This window comes from Perca fluviatilis, chromosome 9 (assembly GCF_010015445.1).
Source record: "Perca fluviatilis chromosome 9, GENO_Pfluv_1.0, whole genome shotgun sequence".
Taxonomy (NCBI): Eukaryota; Metazoa; Chordata; class Actinopteri; order Perciformes; family Percidae; genus Perca; species Perca fluviatilis.
Window position 1 is genome coordinate 32,013,704 of NC_053120.1, and position 19,726 is coordinate 32,033,429.

General features: G+C 39.7%; 1 protein-coding gene and 1 long non-coding RNA gene across 8 annotated transcripts in view; both read left to right on the forward strand.

Moving 5' to 3' along the window:
• The window catches only part of mcf2l2 (MCF.2 cell line derived transforming sequence-like 2), a 376,220-nt gene that overhangs the window by 230,478 nt on the left and 126,016 nt on the right, over positions 1-19,726 (forward strand). For all 7 annotated transcript variants that reach the window (XM_039810745.1, XM_039810749.1, XM_039810748.1 and 4 more), the window contains exons 19-20: positions 18,766-18,858; positions 19,164-19,256. In XM_039810745.1, coding sequence (XP_039666679.1) covers positions 18,766-18,858; positions 19,164-19,256 — 186 coding nt within the window. The remainder of the gene's footprint in view (positions 1-18,765; positions 18,859-19,163; positions 19,257-19,726) is intronic.
• On the forward strand, positions 7,315-14,884 carry LOC120565210. Its single transcript, XR_005640202.1, has 3 exons — positions 7,315-7,536; positions 8,665-8,666; positions 14,872-14,884. It is a non-coding gene; the product is annotated as an uncharacterized LOC120565210 (long non-coding RNA).

The window sequence follows — 19,726 nt, forward strand, 5'->3', positions numbered from 1 at the left end:
CCATAGTCCTGAGTCTGGTTCTGGGTATGTGGAGGAGGTTTGAGTGAGTGGAGCGGAGGGAGCGTGTAGGGTTTTGAGGGTTGATGAGTTCTTTGAGGTAGGGAGGGGCATGTCCATGGATGCATTGATGTGTGAGGAGGGAAACCTTGTATTCAATCCTGGTGGAGACGGGAAGCCAGTGGAGTGAGTGGAGAACGGGGGTAATGTGCTCATGTTTCCGCACTCTCATCAGGATCCTAGCTGCAGAGTTTTGTATGTACTGAAGCCTCTGCAGGCTCTTTCCAGGAATCCCAATGAGCAGTGCGTTACAGTAGTCCAGTCTGGAGGAGACAAAGGCATGAACCAGCTTTTCGGCATCTGAGATGGAGAGAATGGGGCGAAGTTTGGAGATGTTACGGAGGTTGTAGAAGGAGGTCTTGCATAGGTGATTTATATGGGCTTCAAAAGTGAGTTGGGAGTCAATTTTTACACCAAGATTTGTGACTATTGATGAGAGGGGGATGTTGGAGCCAGAAAAGGTGATGCTGGTTATGGATGATGATTTGGTCTGGTGAGGAGTGCCAACCAGGATGGCTTCGGTTTTGGAGCTGTTGAGTTGAAGGAAGTTGTGCTCCATCCATACCTTTATCTCCTCCAGACAGGTGGTGAGATTTGATGGGGATGACTGTGACTGTGGAGTTTCAGTTGTGGCATTTACATAGAGCTGTGTGTCATCGGCATAGCAGTGGAAAGAAATTTTGTGACGGTTGATGATTTGGCCAAGGGGGGTGAGGTAGAGAATGAAGAGGATGGGGCCAAGGATTGACCCCTGGGGGACACCGCAAGTAACTGTGTGTGGATTTGATTTGGAGTGGCCCAGGGAGACGTATTCTGTCCGGTTTGTGAGGTATGATTTGAACCAGCTGAGAGCAGTGTCATTTAGTTCAGTGGTGAGGTGTAGCCGGTTTAAAAGAATGTCATGGTCAACAGTATCAAATGCAGCAGAAAGGTCCAGGAGTATGAGGAGAGAGGGAGCGCCAGCATCAGATGATATGAGGAGGTCATTTGTGACTCTGACGAGGGCAGTCTCTGTGCTGTGGGCAGTGCGGAAGCCTGACTGGAATTTTTCAAAGAGGTTATTATGTTTGAGGTGATCCTGAAGGTGGATGGTAACTGCTTTCTCAAGTACTTTTGATATGAAAGGGAGATTGGAGATGGGCCTATAGTTGGATAGGACTTCTGGATCAAGAGTGGATTTTTTAGGTTTTTAGGTTCTAGGTTAGAAGTATTTCTGGAATCATGATGAAATGCGACACATTTTTTAAAAGTTACACACACCATTTAACACAGTTGACACAGTAGCATTAGCCCATATGGCAAGTCATAAACAAGAGAGCCTGCTGTCACCAGAGATGATTTCTGTCACCGGTCTTATTTTACATCCATGACTGTCACAGCATAACGGAAAGGTGGCGCGCAGCAGAGCTCTACACCTGGACAGCAGCTGCTCCTTTCGGCCAAGAGCAGAGTTTTGCAGTGCTGTTCACTTTATTCCTTCCATACGGCCCCAAATAACATAGTTACTATTTATTTTCCAACCTAATACAAACACCCTTTGTTCAAAAATATGATCACTGTACAGTTAAACAATACTAAGTTATGTTTTAACTTCGGTGCAAGCCGGTTTAGCATACGCTTCCATTAGCGTTTTGCTCCGAGGCTTCTGTCTATGGCTAATTAATGTTAGCTAGGTAACATCCTAATAATGCTCATGAACGTTAAAAAACTTATTTAAATTTCACTCCAAATGCAAAAACATTTCATTGCATTGATTCGGATTAGCCGTAGCTGAACTGACTGGGACAACTAGCAGAGCTGCAGCAGCTAGGTTCCTCTCACTACAGGCACCTGTCAATCAACGTGACCTTAATACACCCTTAATTATGCAGAACTTTAAGCCTAATTATAACTTAATCTCCCCCAGAGTTCTCATGAAGGGTAAACTTAGCTATAGAGACCAATACCATTTTTTGAACACGGCTGTAAACATGTTTAATTCTGCTTTAACATGGGGGCTATGGAAATTGACTAACTTCTGCAGCCAGCCTCAAGCTGCCACTCTATGAACTGCAGTTTATGGCATTTCCGCATGTGCATTACTGCATCGCTAGGTGACAATTCATTACCAGGATAATCGCCAGTATCTGGCGCTGCGGGATGTTCCTGCAGTGTGTGATGCCACTTTATAACTCTGTTCTCTTCAGGAAACAACAACAAACTTTACTGTAAAATGTAATTAGTTGACCTTACTTAAAAAAAAGTATGCAAACTCGTTGCCTCAAAAAAATTAAGCAAAGTAATCTTAAGATTAATGAGTTAGAAAAGCTTGTTCATTTTAAGTGTGCAGTACTAAATCAAGTAGTACTACTAACATGTTTTTTTATTTTCATGTAACTTAAAAGCCATGCATAGTGTTAACTTAATTTTTTCATTTTGTGTGGATTGCTTGATATAAATTTAACCCCACTTAGAATTACTAAAAACCTACAACTTAACACTTTTAGTTCTGCTCACTCATTTTTCAAGTTCACTTAAATTAAAGAAACCAATTTCCTTGAATGGGACCTTGTTGCAGCTGCCCTGGTTTGGGTCCAACCTGTGGCCTTTTCTCTCCCCTATTTCTTATCTATTTTTGCTGTTACTATCGAATAAAGGCAAACACACAACAAACATATACTTTAAAAGAACACTCACTGGGTTGTTACAACTGCATTGCTTCATTGCACATTCAAGTACAAAACAGCAGCTAAACAACAAAGTTGTGGTTTGATTTAACTGTAAAAAATGACATGGAAAAATAAAAGATAAAAATAAAAAATAAAACCACATTTCTGTGAGCTAATTCTATGCATGTATCAGTCTCCCAATATTAAACAGGTAAACACCTGATAACTACAGGACTTCAGTGCATGCAAAATCAGTGCATTTCTGATCAAAACTGAAAGTACAACAAATGCTTTTGTGTCCCAAAGTGAACAGTCCAAGGATTAAACCAACACAAAGAAAAACAAGCCCTTCAGAGTCAAAAGTTTTGGTGGGAGGTTTTTCTTTCCCAGTCCAAGCATCACAGTCTGAATGAAGTTGAGTGTATTTGCCATGCATTTTGGGTAATCCAAATGCAATGCATATGTAACCCCAAACAACAGACAAACTGCCTGAGACAAGTTTTTAATATGATCCATGACAATACCTCCCTCCAGAATGATGGCAGTGGAGATGGGCTGGAGGTCCACCGAGCTTTGACCTTCGTTAGGACCATCTTCACTGACAACTGTCAGCACACCAACAGTGATGCATGCTATGGCCTCGTCTCTCGCTGTATCCTACAAAGACACACACATTCTTCAGCATTGCAATTTATGCTATTCCAAAACATTCATTTTTAGTGTTGTAATGTTATTAGAGAATATGGCTTTAAATATGTGTTCACACTGGATTGTTACAATAAAGCAAACAAAATATATTTGGTATGATTAAACTGTAGTGGAAGTTTCCTTTGCAGCAGTGGGAGAGTTTTCAGAGTTTAGTAAATTGAAACAAATAAGACAGTCGGAGACTAAAACCAAGTTGGGTTTTCGTATTTTATTAAAAAAGATATATTTGCAAATAGGATCAACATGATTTCACAAAAGCTGGCCGCAGCCCAGTGTGGAGTCAGTTTCTCAAATGAGTGAACAAGAACACTAGGCTTATATGCATTTTCAGAGTGACAACACACACGCACTTGGCTTGGTATGACGCTACAATTTTGACAGGCAATCTGATACACGTGAAGACAATCAGAGAAATACAAGAGACATCTTGGAGACATCTCACCTCTTCCTCCCTGTACGACTGTCATCCCCCCAGTTACATCTTAACTGGCATGGGAAAACTAGAGAGTTTTAGGGTGACCTTGTACCTTTATCGGTTCAGGCAAACAGTGCTCACATAATGTTCAAGACTGGGTGTCTCACAAAGTTAAAATCAAAATCTGCATTTGGGAAATGAGATAAACTCTTTCAGCATTTGTGAGAGAAGTAAAGTATGAATTAAACATAAAAATATAAGGAATTGTGCTTAAATTTAATTTTCCCATTACATTCCACCCTTTTGATTACAACCTAATTACAATACACAAATTACTTTCATGATTATATATATTTTTACAAATAGCGTCTTCCATTTTCTTCCATTGTCAGAGGTTCTTCCACTAGCACTTGACAAATCGTGGGAAACAATCTTTACCATTGTTTCGGGTGTGTGTGTGTGTGTGTGTGTGTGTGTGTGGGTGTGTGTGTGTGTGGGTGTGTGTGGGTGTGTGAGTGAAGTCCCCTTCTCGGCTGTTCTGAGCCTCTGCAAAAAGGAGCATTTAAACACACTGCTTTTCAAAGTTTGATCTATGTCATCATTGATTCAAAAATATTGCTACATTGGGGTTAGTCAATTAAACAAGGTTCATACAGATAGTTATAGTGGACAAAGTAAGTACCGATTCCAAACTGTAAACATTTTCTGTTACCACCAATATTCAATTAAAAATGTGTACTTAAGGTACAAAAAAACAGCAATATCAAAAAGGCCTCACATTTTTTTGAAACTGGAAACGATCAAAGCAGTTTTTCTGTCAATCAATTAATTGATTTAAGCAACTAATCATTTCAGCTGGACTTGTAGGCCTATATATTTGTCGGGCAGTTTGATGACAATAAAACATTATATTTCCTAAACATATGTTTTGTGTACAAAAATCCTAATTCTTTTTAACCCAAATATGTCAGATTACAATAGTATCTGTAAGCATTTGACAAAATTCTGATACTAACTTTTTTGTCTTTGAAATCCAAATTAGTTATTCCTAAAAATGACATAATTTGTCTTTGAAATCAAAAACCAACTGTTTGTTCATCACCTATATGACATAAGAAAGATTTTATTTAGCCCCCACTGGGGAAATTCCCTCCAATAAAAGCAAGAAGTAGCTCAAATATAATTGACTCCTGATAGAAAGTAACTGTTAAATTTAACTCCTATACAATCCATCACTAGGAAACCTATTATCCTAATTCAAAAGTACATTTAGCTCTCTGGTACCAGCAGGAACTGGCCTGAAAGTCAACTTCTTGTTTTTTCTAAACATTTAGGCATTTGAGTCAATTCAAGTTTTTATGTTCGTGTGCTGAAAGCTCAGAGACAGAAGGTCTTGTGGCAGACTCCTTGTTGGAAACGCCTGCTGTAACCTGAGCCAGTCCCTCATAGACTGTCATCCAGTGCATTTCTCTATCTCTCTAAAGCTCTTGTTTCCTCTAAGCTTTTCCTGACTGAATTGTTATCCCTTCTATTTATAAAGTATACTAGTATATTATATATTATTATCTTTATGGTATAAAAGTATTATCTTTTACTGTTTATAAGAGTTATCTTTAACTTATATTATATTTTACTTTTCGTGTAAACATATAAATATGAGAGTAAATATTAAATGAATATGTGTATACCATTGTCTCAGTACATTACTCATAATGTACATCATTAAGCAGTCACAGCAACATTAAACATTTTCATTTAGATATTTAGTCTTAATCATATCTCCAAGTTGTTGATTCATTTAATCATCAGGGTTTCAAACCATCTAAGCACTAAAACCTTACACAACTTACACAGGTCTCAGGAAAAATGCAGCAACTGCAAAAGACTAAAAAAAATACAAATTAAGGTATTCCCCTTTTCAAACCAGGTTTCTAGGAAGTCTTTGAATGGATCATTTATGCCTGTATTTACCCAAAAATAGTATACGGATGTTTATGTCAGACTTTTTATCTATCTATTTTTATCAACTTTTCATCAATCCGATTCAAATTCACAGTGAAATGTACTTTAAACATTTCCTGACACACCAACTGAATACTTATCTTAAAAGTAAAAATAAGTACTTCTAATTATTTTTTCCTAATAGTGTGTGTATTTTCAGAATGTGAGTCTGTGTGCTACTTAACAATGCGCAACCCATTCTCATTCCGAACTCGTAAAATAAGTACGTTTGGTCAGTGTCCTTCAGCGTCTGATGCGACGAAAAAGGCACCCTTCGGCGTATTTGTGTAACGTACTGGGGAGAGCTGCAGTTGGATGAGACTTAGCGAGTGGTATGTAAGGGGAAATTGCTGGGTAAGGACAGTGGTTGGGGTGGTGGATGGGTAAAACACCGGACTTTCACTCAGGAGACTTGGGTTCGCGCCGTGTGTGTGGCGTTTTGTTTCCTGGCTTTTGAGGCGTCCTTTCCCCGTTGTTTTTCGTTTGTTTCCCCGGTCTATGGCGTTTTGTTTCCCCGTCTCCGGCGTGTGTTTCCCAGGTTTTGATGCGTCCTTTCCCCGTTGTTTTTCTCCTAAACCTAACCTCCGCGATTCCGTTATTGTCGCGCTTCACCCGCGGTGTGTTTCCCGGCTTTTGAGGCGTCCTTTCCCCGTTGTTTTTCTCCGAAAAAGGGACGGCAATAGTTGCGACCAAGCACGTTTACATGAGACGCTAAAGGAGACTTTTAACGTCAAATAAGAACGAGAAAGGCTCCTGACCGAACGTCCTTATTTTACGAGTTGGGTGTGAGAATGTGTTGGTGTTACACAGCAAAACCTCTATAAAAGCAACAAAAAGTTCAATGAATCATTTCTTTAAAAGAAAATGTTTTCAACATCAACTTAATAATTTAGTTTTAACCTATTTGTGATATAGCAAATGAAAATACAACCAAAGTCTTTAGTGCAGCTTTACTGAAAAAAAACTCACTAGAGTACAATATTAAATTAACTGTTTTCAGGCTGAAATCTCATATCAACCTGTATTGGTTTCAATATAACCAATAAACTAAGACGAATTAAACAAAAATATGTTGTTTATTTTCTTTTTATCTTTAGTTTGTAACCCAAAGTTATACTACTTGCTGTTTTGGTATTTCTAAAAATCATTATAAATTAAAGTTTTTAGGCCAATAGAACAAACCTAAGTACTTCTAATTTGACATCTATTTATCCAATTTGTTACCTGATATGGGAAACATATCACATTCTTATAATTTATGACAAACTATATCAAAATCATTGCTGAACCATTTACTGTACATGCACAACTCCTGTTTTTCTCTTATCTCTGAGTGTGTGTGTGTGTGTTGCTATGGCCTTGCTGCTCTGTAAGCTTAGTCTACAGTGAGGGTTAACCAATCACCTCACTGAGTGTCTCTGTTGCTCTCATTGTGTTTGTTAGCATGTCATCAGGAATTTGTGCCTTTTGCAGTGAGAAATAATACGTTACCAGTTGGTCCTCACACAGTGGTGTGTCTGGTGGGTGTCCTCTTTACCCAAGTCCAATGTGTGGAGGTGCTGTAAACAAAATCTCAAAAAGGGTAACAGGTTAAGTCGCTTGCGTGTGCACATTCTATACCTCAGTACAATAAGCAGAGCTTTTGTCAAATGTAGGCATGTTGCATTTTGAATGCAAACCACTATACTTGAGATTTTGGTAGGAATTGTGGAATTATTTCATTGAGTAGGGCTTTGGCTCCTACACTGGCTGACAGTAGTCTTGATCCAAAAAGAAATCATTTGTGAACCAATGTTGCTTCACCATTGTGAAACAACTGTTTTTCCCTCAATTGTATTTCCATCATACTAATCATCCCCCCCATTTTACACATGGTTTTTAACCCATGTGTCAACTTTGCAAAATTAGGAAAGAAAAAGCTGGATAGCTTTCTGTTACGAAAAATGAGCTCTACTGCAGAAACACCTACAACAGAGAAGCCCACACGGTTAGGCCACTGCTAGAGTCTCTGGAAGAACTGTTAACCTAAAAAAATGAAATCAGGGTTAGTGAGAGGTGTGTCAGAGAGGTCAGGTCATGGTATTCAGACCACCTGTAGCTCTGCAACACAATTGTTTCTCTCTGTCAGCTGGTGTGTAGAGAAGAAAATCAAGGTTAAGAACAATGTATCTGTTAGGGTGACATCTTGGAATCTAACAGAGTAGTAATATCTAAGGTACCTGGCCACAGATAAATAGAGTTTTTCATTCTGTTCCCCCAAAATGTGTGACGCAGAATGTGGAACAGGGCGTATTTAATGCTTTGAGCGGCAGAATCAAGTTTAGCAGAGTGTTGGTCGCCGTGGTCGCCGTGGTGTTGCAGCAACACAGAGTCACGCAGCTCTTGTGCTTATCAACGGTCTGCATAAACTGTTTTTAGGGATCTGGCAGTACCAGCGTCGGGGAAGACTGCAGAGCCATTTTCCATATTCACGAACGCTTCATTAGCTTCGGCAGCAAAAAGTCTTACAGTGACATCAGGAACGTGTACAGACATTTTATGTGACAGGCTCAAGTAAAAAATCCTAATTATTAACACTAAACTGAAAAAGCTGCTATTCTGTTGATTTTACATGAAAACAGCACTGTACCAAAAAACTTTTTCTCGAGGAAGAAAAAAGCAGATGCAGCCTTGAGAGATGTAGAAAAAACACAAACTGGGCACTTAAAAAAACTATATTGGTTGTCAGTCGAGCTACAACACAGTCCATATCAGTCCAAATCAGATGTGAGGTTGTCATTATGTCTCTAAAGAACCGTTTTGAGCATTCTTCATCAGGCCCTGTAGTAACATGAGCTGTGTAATGCAAGTTGTCAGGTTTCATGCAGTCAAAGGCAGGGCTGATTACAGACACGCCTCAGTGAGGTCATTTTAGCCACACTGTAATTAACAAATGTGGTTATGTTAGATGCATCATTACGATAAATTCTCAATCCATCAGGTGTTGAGGTTAATTCAATGTTAACAGTGCACATTAAATCACTACCTGAGCAAAATAAGTGGACATAAATCAGACACCAAAAAAAAGTTTCCCATGTATATGAGAAAGGAACAGAAAATTGTTCTTTTACTGTTTGACCTGTATTCCCAATTGACCAAATAGAATGACCACTGCACTTCAGTGTCAAATCTTTAGCTCTAATAACTAAGTTATGTGAGTGGAACCCATTTAACTTTACCCTCAGTAGTAGGCATTTTCTTCTAGGTTTCAGAAGATAACATACTATATGGTTTAACTGATTTGATTCTTTTTCAGAACTTTCTAACCTATCAATTGTCCCTAATAGCAAAAACAAAAAACAGTGTATCAGTGCCAAGCATTTCTTCATTGCATGAAGCGAGTGTGTGTGTGTATTTTAGCAGTACCTTCCTTATCAGCTTTTGGACTCAGTCAAACAGAGGGACAAGTGTTGTTCTTTGTCGGAGGTGTTTTTTGCTTTTTCTTCCGGCAGTTACATACCCAATGTCCACAGTCTTTGCAGTACCAACACTGGCCTGGTTTGTAGGGCTCATCATTTTGCCCACGGTACCCGCCTCGGCGCCCTCTGGCTCGACCACGTCCTTCGTGGGAGCAGCCTTTTCCGGGTCCGCGCTCCATATGTTGCCCACCAGCCTGTTGTAACATGCAGACAAACGCTTCAAACATGGTTTTCTCACGTACTCGTTGGTCTTTCCACCCGATGCAGAGAGTTGAGTCTGTGTCCTCTTCGTCCCTCCGTTTTTCCAACTTGTCTTCCTGGTTTTTAGAGAAAGCTCAGAACATGGGCTTTGGTTAGGTTGTAGAACTGATGAGGATTGGTGTATGTGTGTTTTTGCATTCTTTCCCAGAAAACATTCTTTGTTTTTCCTGTACTCAGTAGCTTTAAATCCTCTTATTTTGTCTTTTTCATTAGTTTTTTCTCTTGTTCCTCTAATTCCTGTTTGAATATTTTCAATTTGCCCGAATTTAAAGGAAAACCCAAAACATTTTGACCAATATGGCAGACAATCCAAACTTCTGAGCCGTATTTTTGCACCATGTCATCCACCACGGTTCCCCTAGGGATGTGTGACCCGGATCTGCCCGATCCGTTACCCATTTTACTGGGAAGAAGTACTTCTATCCTACTTACAATCGTCACTGTAATAGTTGGGTCATCTATAGCACTTCCGTGACCGTGGAGACGAAAGGTTTGTTTCTCACTGGATTTGTCATCTATGAAGGTTAAAGAAAGAAATTAGCCGGGGTGCCCCTCACAAAAATGTGGGAACATTTTTTGGGAGCCCTATATCCAAAATGGCTACCGTCAACCTAGCTGGAAATGAACTTTGTAATGGTTTTGCCCACAGTGCTGCATAATACATGGTTTCAGAGTCTATTTGGGTCAAGAAATTCATAAATGATAAAGATTTATTGATTTGACCTATTTTTGACCTTCAAATTCAAGATGGCCGCCAATTTTTGGCTCTTTAAATGTCATTTTTTCAAAATCGTGAAAGAGCCTTAATATTAGGATCAAATGAAAGCTCTGCTCATACTGAGTGCAGTTATGGACAGCAAAATTAAAACATACACGTATGTCATCAGATGTCTGGGGTGGAACCAATGAAAGACAGAGGAGATTATTAGGGCCCAAGCGCCGACAGCGGCGAAGGCCCTATTGACACTGAAGGAATTATTATTATTTCCTGCAAATTAATCGCCTTTTTGAGGGGCTTAGCATATTCAAAAACTCACCAGAATTGGCGGTCTCATCAAGTCTGGTGAAAATGTACGTATTTTAAGGGTTTCGGGAATAGGCTCACAAAAATGGCTCGCTAGCGCCCCCTACAAAGTTAAAAAAAATGGAGCCCCTGCAGTGTATTTAACGTAGACTCACAAAACTTGGTATAAATATGTAACATGTCAAGATGTACAAAAAGCTTCATTGGAGCCTTACCCTAAACCCAACAGGAGGTCCGCCATTTTGATTTCAAAGTTTGAAAGTTGTGCGATTTTGGCCATTTCCACATGTCGTACTTTAACGAACTCCTCCTAGAGATTTCATCCGATCAACTTCAAATTCGGTCTGTGCCATCTTAAGACCTTAAAGGGGTGATAGAATGATTATATAGGGTATTTCACACTGTTCCTTAAGGTCTCCTAATGGGGTATGTAACAAGAGCTTTTCTTCCAAATATGGTATGCTCATGAATATTTAGATAAGCTACTTGCTGATTGGTTGAGCGAATCCCCATACACACACATTAGAGACAAGACAGCAGGTTTCATATTCCAGGCACTGCAATGTTTTGTTACCAAATTCACTTCTGATACTTTTTAATGCGAGGGAATCAACTATATTAAGCTGAAATATGGGCCGTTTCACAAAAATGTGCGAAGGAACCTATTGTTTTTCATCAGATTATTATTTTTCCGAGTCCTTCGTCGCATTTTTGAGGTGGTTAGCATGCACGAAAACTCACAAAGATTTGCACACATGTCACAACTGGTGAAAATTGTGAAGTATTGTGAATGTTCCTGTATAGTGTTTCCAGGGGTTGCTATAGCGCCTTAACGTGCGCCTTAATTCCGAAAAAAGTAATAAGTTAATATACCAACTTTTGAGGGAACATAGGTCTCATCTTGAACTCCATGGAGCTATTTTTAGAAAAAATTAGAAAATTCTAAAATTTCCGAAATCTTGGTTTTCGTGCAATAATCTTCATTTTACGAACACTTGTTTGAGGACTTTAAGATGCACGAAAACTCTTAAAATTTTGCAGCTATGTACATAATATTAAACTCTTTCATCTGAATACACATTTAAGCTTGAGAGTGGTAGGGTTGCTCAATAGCGCCCCCTAATTGGTTTTAGCCCTTGGGAACATTTTTGACGGCCTCAATATACACGAAAACTCCCAAAATTGACGCCCACATAAACACCTGGGAGCTTTGCGAGACTGTACAGCGATTTGGCTCATACCTGTAAGCGGGCTCCATAGCGCCCCCTAATGCGTGCAAGGCCTTAACTTGGACATAGTTGCTCCAATCTTCACCAGATTTAATACTCATATTGCTCTTATCACTGCGGACATATTTCTCATTTACATTCATTAGCTCCGCCCAACTGGAAGGCGGCCATTTTTAATTATGCATTTTTCAGGTGTTTTACATTCTTTCGAACTTGTCCTAGGCCGTGTTTTCAATCTTCTTGAATCTTTGCTGGTAGTATCTGTTGACCGTCATGACGAATAGTTATCCAGAGAATTTTGATAGTTGAAAAATGCGCTATAAAGCAACTTCCTGTCTAAACAGGAAGTTGCATTATCTGGCAACAATTATTCCGTCGGGAAACTTGACAAGGTCATTTCTCATGGTAGAATTTGCATCTCTGCCAAACTTGGCGGCAATCGGCCATTAGATGGCGCTGTTTTAATTTTGTTTAATTAATCCGCAAAATATTGATATATGGGAAACCTACTCTGTCTAACTACTCCTGAGGCGCGAGTCCGATCGGCACAAAAACTTGCATACAGACTCGGAGGACCCTCGTGACAAAGAGTTATCAAAAGAATTGTGATAGCTAAAACAATGCGCAAGTTACAGAGGACCAACTTCCTGTAGGGGGCTGTCGAAACAGGAAGTTGTGTATCTTACCAAGACTTATTCCGATTGCCACCAAGCATGACAAAGTTGTTCCGCATAGGGGCTTGACCATCCATGCCAAATTTAGAGTGAATCGGCCATTAGATGGCGCTGTTAGAATTTTTTTTATTAATTATTCACATTGCGATATATGGAGAACCTACTTTATCTAACTCCTCCTGGGCCGTGAGTCCAGTCTGCACGAAAACTTGGATATAGACTCGATGGACCCTCGTAACTAAAAGTTATCAACAGAATTTTGATAGCTAACACAATGCGCAAGTTATGGAGGAACAACTTCCTGTAGGTGGGTGTCGAAACATGAACGGTTCTATCTTAGCAAAAGTTATTCTGATTTACATGAAACTTAGAATGTGTGGTCTACATGTGATGTTGCATTTGCCAGTACCCACCGGGGCAAGAAGCGAGGGCCCGTCATCGCTGCTTGCAGCTTTAATTACAGTTTGAATTTCATCACGTCACTTATATTACAGGTTCCCCAAGGTCTTATAAAGCTAACAGTTGTGTCCGATTTCAATTTTAAGGCATTTGTGAACGTTGGGGGTCTTGTTATGAGGAGCAGCTAACGAGCTATGTGTCCCATTCAATACAATGGGAAAAGATCACAGATAGCTAGCTAGCTACACTTTTGGCGTTTGAATTTCGTCACGGCACATATATTATATACTATATAAATAACTCAACACACATATCCATTATAAGATTAACTGGAACCTTCACAGACCCTGGCCTGCTGTGAGCTAGATTGAGCTCCGTCACGGCTGGCAGCCCGCGGTGGTCAATACCTGCGCAAACTCACCCTTTCTGGGTGACTGGACTACCAAACGCCGCTGCCCTGACAGAGCTCCAGGGCCTGCAGCTTGCTGTTCTCCCTCCCCTCTTCCTGCTAAATGGCCGGTGTGTGACTGAGAGCGCGGTCAGCGAGCTTGTTACACATGCAATCTCTTACCGCAGGTTCCAGTTAATCTTATAATGGATATGTGTGTTGATTATTTAAACGATCTGGGAAATAAACGCCTCTTGTCCGCAAGTCTCATTGATAGAGCCCGCGGTAAATATACTATAGTTATGCCGAAAGTGTAGCTAGCTAGCCGTGATCTTTTCCCATTGTATTGAATGGGACATATAGCTAGCTAGCTGCTCCTCCTAACAAGAACCCTCGCGTTCACAAAAATGCCTTAAATTGAAATTGGACTGTTAAGACCTTGGGGTAGCTGTGATATAAGTGCCGTGACGAAATTCAAACTGTAAATATATTATAGTTATGCCGACAGCTGGGCACGGAGCCCCATAGTGCAGTAATCCACAAAGGGTGAGTTTGTGCTGGGTATTTGCAATTAGCCATCAATTTTCGTGAAACGGCCCATATTAGAGCTTTATATAGTTGATTTCTCACATAAAAAAGTCTCAGAAGTGAATTTGGTAACGAAACATTGCAATGCCTGGAATATGAGACCTGCTGTCTCGTCTCTAATGTGTGTGTGTATGGGGATTCGCTCAACCAATCAGCGCGCAGCTTATCTAAATATTCATGAGCATACCATATTTGGAAGAAAAGCTCTCGTTACAAATAGGGCCAAAACACAGGGATGCATAAGGGCCAATGAAATATCAACCTGGCCATTTTCAGCCCAACTAATGTTACATACCCCATTAGAAGACCTGTACGACATGTGGAAATGGCCAAAATCGCACTAATTTTGAACTTTTAAATCAAAATGGCGGACTTCCTGTTGGGTTTAGGGTAAGGCTCCAATGAAGCTTTTTGTACATCTTGACATATGTATACCAAGTTTTGTGAGTCTACGTTAAACACACTGCAGGGGTTAAATTTTTTTAACTTTGTAGGGGGCGCTAGCGAGCCATTTTTGTGCGCCTATTCCCGAAACCCTTAAAATACGTACATTTTCACCAGACTTGATGAGACCGCCAATTTTGGTGAGTTTTTGAATATGCTAAGCCCCTCAAAAAGGCGATTAATTTGCAGGAAATAATAATAATTCCTTCAGTTTCAATAGGGCCTTCGCTGCTGTCGGCGCTTGGGCCCTAATAATCTCCTCTGTCTTTCATTGGTTCCACCCCAGACATCTGATGACATACGTGTATGTTTTAATTTTGCTGTCCATAACTGCACTCAGTATGAGCAGACCTTTCATTTGAGCCTAATATTAAGGCTCTTTCACGATTTTGAAAAAATGACATTTAAAGAGCCAAAAATTGGCGGCCATCTTGAATTTGAAGGTCAAAAATAGGTCAAATCAATAAATCTTTATCATTTATGAATTTCTTGACCCAAATAGACTCTGAAACCATGTATTATGCAGCACTGTGGGCAAAACCATTAAAAAGTTCATTTCCAGCTAGGCTGACGGCAGCCATTTTGGATATAGGGCTCCCAAAAAATTTCCCCACATTTTTGTGAGGGGCACCCCAGCTAATTTCTTTTTTTAACCTTCATAGATGACAAATCCAGTGAGAAACAAACCTTTCCTCTCCACGGTCACGGAAGTGCTATAGATGACCCAACTATAAGGCCAGGTTTCTATCTTATTTCGGAAAAACCCAAGGACAAAGAAACCTAACAGTTTCTGAAAAACTGTTTTCTTAGATTTACTTCAAAACCTAATTAGATTTTCTTTAATACCAAAATCCGATACCCCCTTTTTTTTTTTTTGTGTAGTATTTGTTTCTGGAAGTTTACTACAGCCAATTCAAATTACTCTGAATTTAATTTAAATTAGAGTTTGATCTTACCCTGCTGCATGGAATTGCTTCCGTCTTAATAGATCAGTGTTGGGTCAGTAGAGCCCTCCGTGGTTTCTGATCCTCTCTCTCTGAATGCTTTTTGGGCAAGGTAGAGGCGAAGATCGTTGGATCTCGGATCGCGAGTCCTCAGTCAACCACGGAGTCTCTTTTATCTGACCCCTGCACATGATCCCCATTCTCGTCGCCATGTTTGTAGTGGAAGTTTCCTTTGCAGCAGGGGGAGAGTTTTCAGAGTTTAGTAAATTGAAACAAATAAGACAGTCTGAGACTAAAACCAAGTTGGCTTTTCGTATTTTATTAAAAAAGATATATTTGCAAATAGGATCAACATGATTTCACAAAAGGCCGCAGCCCAGTGTGGAGTCAGTTTCTCAAATGAGTGAACAAGAACACTAGGCTCATATGCATTTTCAGAGTGACAACACACACAAACTTGGCTTGGTATGACGCTACAATTTTGACAGGCAATCTGATACACGTGAAGACAATCAGAGAAATACAAGAGACATCTTGGAGACATCTCACCTCTTCCTCCCTGTACGACTGTCATCCCCCCAGTTACATCTTAACTGGCATGAGAAAACTAGAGAGTTTTAGGGTGACCTTGTACCTTTATCGGTTCAGGCAAACAGTGCTCACATAATGTTCCAGACTGGGTGTCTCACAAAGTTAAAATCCAAATCTGCATGTGGGAAATGAGATAAACTCTTTCAGCATTTGTGAGAGAAGTAAAGTACGAATTAAACATAAAAATATAAGGAATTGTGCTTAAATGTAATTTTCCCATTACAAAACTAAAGCTACAACAAGGTCTATACATTCTTGAACAGTGACACTGACTTTTCAACCTAGACTCCTACTCCTTAGATTTGAAATGAATGAATGTGTATAACGTTTATGTGGCAAATTTTTGTTTTATTTACTGGCTGTTTACATATCTCTGATTAGTTGTGGAGGTATTGCTATACAAAATACATCAATCACTATACAAAATGTATATTTTATATTCAGACAGGGAGACACTCTTGTCTGTACCGAGTCTGATCTGGGCGCGCTACACGTGGTAACCATGGAAACGGCACAGCTATGAATATCGACTAGTGTTAAGTGCGGAGTGTTAAATAAAATAACTTAATAAATAAGTTAGTTGACTGTGGTGATATCCCCAATCATATGTCGACACACAGTGGTAATCTTGTCTTTGATAAACACAGACTGTTATTGTTGGTAGCTAAAGTTAGCTAAATTAGCATAGTCCTAACTTTACAGCCTAGCTTAAAATAAAATGATACATCAAGACTTGTTCTCATGTTCTGCAGTGTTTCGGACCTGCCCCCACTGCTAAAAAAAATCCTAAAGGAAACACTGGTTCTGCCTGAGCTTATAAACCTTATAAACAACAGTTATAAAGCTCAGGAAACTCACAAACCGCCGGGATCAGTCTGTCATCATGCTAGTCAGTACTCGACAAAAGTTACTGGCATGGCGGGTGGGCACGTAACGAGCACCCCCGCGACCGTTACATTAAAGTTTTTTCCTCAGTTGTAACGTGACAAAAGTCTTGAAAGTTACCTATTTTCAACACCGAGGTAGTTATGGATTGAAAAAATAATAACGTATTGACCAAGTTTCATCAAAATATAGCCACGTTATGTCCATAATATAGTTAACTAGCGTTAGCCGACATTACTACACACATCATTACTAGCAAGCACAAAACACTGGCACTGACTTACAGAAACAAAACGGTCTGCACAAGGGTAAAATATTTACTCACCAAACTCATTCAAGTGCCGTTGAAGCGATGTTTAGGTCCAGCAGGATGAGGTCCAGTTCCACCTGGTCAGTTGCGGGCATGATGTGACATGTACCATCTGCAAATTTACGAATCCCACAGCTTGATTGGTTGGGGTTAGGATTGGTCAGGGAATAGGACCTGTACAAATCAGGTTACGTTGCCTTGCATAAGCATGGATCCCTGGCCAATAGTAGAGATTGAAGGGCGGGTCTTGGCGTGGCCATAGTAGGGAAAAAAATATTGCTTACCGTCTAGCGTAGAGAGGACTGATCTGCACATCCCCACAGGTCAAAAATGTACTTTTTCTAAATGAATCCAGCTCAAGTAGACTGAGCTGGTAAGATTTTTCAACCTCAAAGTACAAGTAACTTACTAAAAGCGAGTGTTAATAGCAGGTTGATAAAAACTGATTAAGGTCAATTCACTATTTTTAATTAAATACCATGTTCGCATTTACAGTGTTCAAGCTAGCAAGCTACACAATGAAAATGGCAAGTTCCAAAGAAAAATTGGAAAATACACACGGCGATACACTGGTAAGAGTAAATTAAATTTAACCATATATCCAGCTAATTTATATAGCTCACATTACTGTATTTAGTGAACAGTTAACTTCATTTACTATTGTATGTAGTACACATGAATCACAAATACACACATGAATCACAAATACACGCGCAGAGCTGCAGACAGAGCGAAACTACGTTGACTCGGTAGTTTGTTTAAGTCACAATGAGTCACGGCAATGCAGATAAAGCGGTTGCAAGTGTAGTTACGCTTTTAAAAACTCCATGCAACAGTGTTCGCTGCTATATAATATTAATCGCGAGGCAGAATCTGTCACAATGCAGGTAACGTTACACTTCCTCCAAGACAGATACTCTTTTGTCTGACTGACAGGATGGAGACTATAGGCCCAGCTGGGTTCATTATGCCCTGGTGAGTGACTGACAGGCTAAGGTTATAGGGCAAGGCAAGGCAACTTTATTTCTATAGCACATTTCAGCAACAAGGCAATTCAAAATTTTTACTTAAAACATTAGAGCTTTATTTTACTTAAAACTTTAGAGAGCAGTTTAAAAAGAGATAAAAAATAAAAACAGGCTAAAATAGAAAAAGATACAATACAAGTATAAAAGTTACAGTGCAGTGTAAGAAATTAATAATTATTTGATTTAATTGGTTGTAGGGATGGGTTTGGGAGGGGAGAGGGAGGGGTTTTATTTTGTGTGGAGTGTAAAATCTTCTAAATAAATAAAAAAATGTTCTAAGTAAATAGGATAAATAGGTCTGGAATCACAACAATTACAACTTTAATTAATTTTGTCTTATTACAGAGGGAAAGTACCAAAAAAAAGGTACCTTTGCAGACTTGAACCAAATTTCGGGTACCGGAAAAAATGTGAACCGTACCCAACCATATTTGTGACCAGAGATTGTGACCAAGACGATTGTGATTGGTTTAAGAAATGCAAACAACCCAGAGTGTTTTATTTGTCTCCTATTCTGGAATGTATATGTGGAGGAGCCAGACTCCTTAGCGCTGTGGAGATAGGTGTGAGACTATCGTTTGTCTAATGATTAATAAAAAGTAATGTGCAGAATGAATGGACTTCATATTCCAGCAACAGCTGAAATTGACCAGAAACTAACAAGAGATTATTTAAGGCACACTCTTTACTCAGACATGTCTTTGTTTTGTCAGAAAGAAGAGCTTAAGGTGTATGAGAAGTACTGTCAGAATAAACCCCGCTCTGAAGTTCTCTGGAGACAGTGTGGAGACAGCCTCTTTTTTCAGGTAACACACACACACACACACACACACACTCTCTCTCTCTCTCTCTCTCTCTCTCTCTCTCTCTCTTCTGGTGCTGTTTATGATGTTAAACTTAAGTCTTTGGTCAGTTGTTCCATATTCTAAGATAACACTGTATAACCTAAATGGTAGAATTTAAATCTTCTAACAGCAACATCTACATTTTGCGACATAACTTAATAGAACAGGTGTCTTTTAACATAAACATTTTCCGTGACCCTCAGTGGGCACTTTGCCTCTCCTGATGGTGGGCCTCTGCTGATGGAAAATGTTGTCTGTGATAACAGGAATGCCAGAAGAAATTGGACCACAAACTGTCTCTGGATGCCTATCTGCTAAAGCCTGTCCAGAGGATCACCAAATACCAACTCATGCTCAAGGTAACTACTAGGTAAAAACATACAGGTGCTGAAGCTGAGCTATTTTAACTTCGACGCCCATGTTATCCAATCTGTCAGTTCATACTACCTGCGATCAGGAGCGGAGTGGCTGCACCGGCACGCATGCTGCAGCAATCGTTTCCCTTATTTCTTCTGCGAGCCGCAACTCCCGTGAGCAAATGTGTCAAGCTAGGTAAGTAATCAAATACAAGAAGGCCACTGCGCAGCTGTATACTTTACATAATAAAACAAATTTCATCATAAAAGGTATGGTGATTTTGGCTGTCTTGACTTCTCAGCTGTGTCTAAAGTGAGACAGGCAATTAGGCACAGGGAGAGAGAGACCGATGGACGGACAGAGAGACACACATACACACACAACAAAACACTCAAGGTTTATGCTAGACTTTTTTTTGTTTGATGACCAATATGGCCAATATTATTCCAGAATTCCGGCTATATAGAACAAC